General features: G+C 36.8%; 1 protein-coding gene across 1 annotated transcript; it reads left to right on the top strand.

Annotated features, from left to right (window-relative positions):
- The first annotated feature begins 341 nt into the window (after positions 1-341).
- LOC149789588 (uncharacterized) lies at positions 342-3,638 on the top strand. Its single transcript, XM_089973331.1, has 2 exons — positions 342-460; positions 3,008-3,638. Exons 1-2 carry the CDS (start codon positions 443-445, stop codon positions 3,620-3,622), a joined length of 633 nt encoding a protein of 210 aa, XP_089829457.1. The 5' UTR covers positions 342-442; the 3' UTR covers positions 3,623-3,638.
- The last annotated feature ends 854 nt before the right edge of the window (positions 3,639-4,492 follow it).

Raw genomic sequence — 4,492 nt, 5'->3', positions numbered from 1 at the left:
TCATAAGGAAACTCCAACAGAAGTTATCGCTCCTGAACAAGATCCTCGTATGATGAGCACATCAGTCTTGTGCTGGGTCATTACAGGACAGTTTATGCCACCTGCTATCTTCCAAAACCTTATTGCAGCCTGTTTAGCTCGCTGGAAGGTTGCAAAGAAGAAGGAGACATCCGAAAATCTAATTTTCCAAGATTGCGCAGTTTTTGACCTTGACCCTGTTCATAGATTGTTTTTGCACCGTGAGAACCATATTGTTTTTGCAAGGATTACAAGGATGGGGATTGATGACGTCAATGCAAAGATGTGCACCAGAGTTAGAAAGTTCATTACTCTGAATCTCTCTCAGATTATCTCACATCTGGGCCCGGACTTAAAATATAAGCTGTGTGTACAGATCGACGAGGCTCAAGATAATAGGTCCCGTTTGTCACCACCATGTGAGATGTGGTTTGTGGATGAGGTAAATGGTTTTCAACATTACGCAATAGAGGGGAAATACTGTTGTATTATTGTCTTCTCCTGAGGGTACATGCTCTCGTGTTGTTTGCTTGGACATGAAAGTGCCCGAGTCATAGGTGCGATTACTGTGCCCAACACCACTATATTCGGGAAAATATTTTCAGTGGAGATATCAGTAACATATGTAGTAAGTTGTCTGAAATCATCTAACATGACATTAGTTAATTAAGTTCAATGATGGTTTTTGGAAACAGATGCAGAGTCTAGAGTAAGTGTGGAATACACTTAAATAAATTCCTTCAGTTAGTCAATGTGTAGCCGAAATGTATCATGTAATGTACTGAAAGACAAACTAAAGTCACATCAGAAAGTTGGATTTCAATTATGATTTTGACACTGACTACTGATTAAATTTAAGCAAGGGAAATCCCACATAGTAGCATTCCTTATTATTACAATGAATTTGCTTTCAATAATGTATTTGTTTGATTTGAGCTGCATTTATAATAAACTGGATTTATGACTTCATTATGTTATTTCATTTGTAAGGTGTTCATTAATTATTTTAGTAAAGGAATATTGGTACTTTTATCATCCTGTCTGAATTTATTTTAAGTCTACATTGATTTCTTTATCTCAGTATCTTGCTCACTTAGTCATTGTAGCAAGTGAGTTGATGACACGACCGGTGTGTGTCGTCCATTGTTCATTCATTGTCACCATTCACAAAACTTTGGAAATAAGCTTATGGAATCGAGATCTTGGATATAATCAATCCTGGTTATGATTCTTGTATATTAATGAGTGGTCGTTACAACTCGTGAAGTCCAGTTACGTGTCTGATTTTGACTGAGAATGAATGGATGATCTTGCTACCACTGTTGAGGTCATATTAATGGTCTGAGTTTGAACGAGCTTGGAATAAAAGCTGATCTTAGAAGAATTTTTTTTTAATGAATAGCTTCACACATAATTCATGATCTTGTATAGGTTTATGATCTGATGAGCTTGTTCCCACTCCAGAGGTTATATTGCTGATCTGATTTTGATCAAATTTGGAAAGTAGGCTTATGTTATCAAGATCTAGCATTGCTTCATCAACAAGATGAATACAAAATCTGAATTTTATTTTGATTAAATTAGTCTCGGACGGTAAGAGTGTCTGATCATAATTTCAGAATTTATTGATAATGAGCGAGATTAATATACATTAATTACGGGATCTTTGGTATTATTGCCTGAGACCATTGCAACGCTGGAGGCTCTGTTTCTGATATAATGTTAATCAAACTTTGAAAATTGGTTTATGCCATCAAGTGCTTGCATGAATTCATGAGAATGCAAAATCTGCATATTCTTGAAGTAATCTTTGAAAGTATTGACATATATTTTTTTTTTAAACTTTGAAAGACTGTCCTGGAATGTAGATTCACTTTGATATTATGTTGTTCCAATTTTCGTTTTGAATTTGATGTGTTCCAGAATTTTCAAAAATATTAATACACGTTTAAAATAACAACAACGCCAAAAATGTAATATACTGCAAGAGATTAGATCATCATTATCCTATGGATGCACACCATCCACCCAACTCCCTTTCATAAGTCTATCTCACATTCACTGGGAATCATAACTATTTGACTCAGTGAATCACATATTTATACAATTCCCCAATTAATGTGAGATAGTCTTATGAAAGGGGTTTAGGTGGATGGTGTACTGAACAGTGCGTTTACACAGATACATACATTTTTAGAATTCGTTTCTCAGATATTTTGTTCTGCATTCGATCTTATCATCCTTTAGTAAAGTAAATGTTCTTTGCAATTACTGACATGTGTACCTGCTTTCAGGTTTCCTTGTTTTGCAATTTTAGTTTTACAAGGAAATATCAAAGGTACAGTCAAACTCATTCACCATATGTTATGTGTCTAACTACTATCATAATTGATTCTATATTTCTGAGGGGCCCTGGGTGGCTGAGTAATTATAGGTACTGTCTTTATTGATCACTGCCATCTCACCTCTCCCCACGTGTTCGAGTTTGGGATCGGAGTATGTAAGATGGCTTGCCGCTAGTATCAAGTGGGTCGGTAGTTTTTGCTGGGGTTTCTCTGGTGGTTTCTCTGATATATATTCTGGTCGCAAAGCACAGGCTATCATGTGCTTAAAAAAGGTGTTATGCTTAAAACCACTGCTACCTCCCTGCAGGAACAGATAGATGAGTATGGTTTAATTTAGTTTTATTCCCACTTTGGCTGAGAAACGAGAGGAGAAAACTCCCATAAATAATCCTGATCATGTATATATAGGCTTTAAAGTATTGAAGATGGGGATTTTCATTCTGATTTACACACATTTCAGTGACTCTCCTTACATGGTGTACATGAAAAACACTGTTCTGTTATTCTGTTTGAGCAAACAAAACAAAACATTTTCTTTACACTATTTACATTAGTGTGATTCCATCTACATTGCTATTTTTACTTTACATGTAGTCACCGATGGCATGGGTCTTGAAATAATGCTGACTATTCTCATTCTTTAGGTGCATGATCCTGATGCCCCCATAACACGTGAACACATGAACCATGCTCGACTCTGTGTTGCTCTTTTAACTGTTTGTGGAAATGCCATGAGAGACATCTTACTTACCAAAGTTCCTGCACCCCATGCAAACATCTACCAGGCAATCCTAGCCAACAAAACCAGATTGACCAGCAGGACACAGATAGGACCAAAAAAATGGCAGAATGCTCTTCTTAACAATGATCAGATTAAGATGCTCTTCACAGATCCCAAGGGTCGTTTTACAGCTCCAGTTGATCAGCTTGATATTTCATTGTTATACACTCTGATAAGAAACGTCAGTACGGTTCACCCTCCCTCAAAGGGCTGGGGAGTTGATCCGCCAGATAACCCAAGGGACGACTCTCTAGGAGCTAATGTGGAGCGAATTCATTCATATAGGAATCATATCTGTGGTCATTCCTCAGATGGAAAAATTAGCCAAGAAGACTTTGAGGACTACTGGAACAAGTTTGAAGCTGTTCTTCATGACATTGAAACTGTAATTGGTCAATATCTCTATGGTCAGCATGTCTACAGTCTAGAGTTAGAGAAGCAAAAGAGACAGGTGATCTCAGTCTATGAAGCCTGTTAAATACAGAAGAACATGTTCAAATATCAGCAACAGGTATAAGTAGTAGTGTACACAAAATATCATAGAATGGTATGAATACAACTTGTCATGGTACACAGGGGTGAGATTTGTGCCAGCATTTATTGTCAGTCAGGAGAGCTTCCCCGTTTCTTTCAAAATGACTCCTTGATTTTTGTCCATAATAGTTTCATCACAGCCTTTGATATATATACTGATATCAAAGATGGAAAACACTAGTTTCCAAATTTGTTATACTTCCTAATAAAATCATTTATCATTTAGAGCAATATGTTACAAAGTACGTATGATGCCACTTTTTGTTTCCTCACAAGAATGCAAATTGTGTACTACATACAGGTACCAAACTTTGTGGATGGCATATAATTGGCCTAAGGAAGCGTTGTATCAATTTTGGCTTTAAAGGGTGCTATTGTGACTAAAAGAAGACAATTATGTTCAGTAAAATAACTTAACTTTTCCATTTTGTACAGTTACCAAATTTTATGGAAGGTTTGAACGGGGTAAGAGAGAGCCCTATGAATTTCAGGGTGACAAGGTCAGAATCAAAGTCACTCTGACTAAAAGAAGAAAACTAGTTTCAACGACATAACTTTCTTTGTGGAAGACATGCATTCGGAGCAAGAGAGGGTGTATATGTCAGATTCTAGGTCAATGTGACTGAAAGAAGACAGCTGTTTCCACAATAATCTGCGGTTACTATAACTCTGGAGATCATGTACATAATGGGTAAGGAAAACACTGTTGTTTCGGGGATAAAAGGCGAAAGGTCAATATCATTGACTGAACTAGGGGCACTTTTTGGTACAAAAAAGATTAATTATACTTCGCAGACCTGGACCAAACCTTTAG

This window comes from Sinohyriopsis cumingii, chromosome 10 (genome assembly GCF_028554795.1).
Source record: "Sinohyriopsis cumingii isolate HCF-2022 chromosome 10, ASM2855479v2, whole genome shotgun sequence".
NCBI lineage: Eukaryota > Metazoa > Mollusca > Bivalvia > Unionida > Unionidae > Sinohyriopsis > Sinohyriopsis cumingii.
The sequence above is the reverse complement of the archived record's forward strand: the minus strand, read 5'-3'. Positions and strand labels throughout refer to the sequence as shown.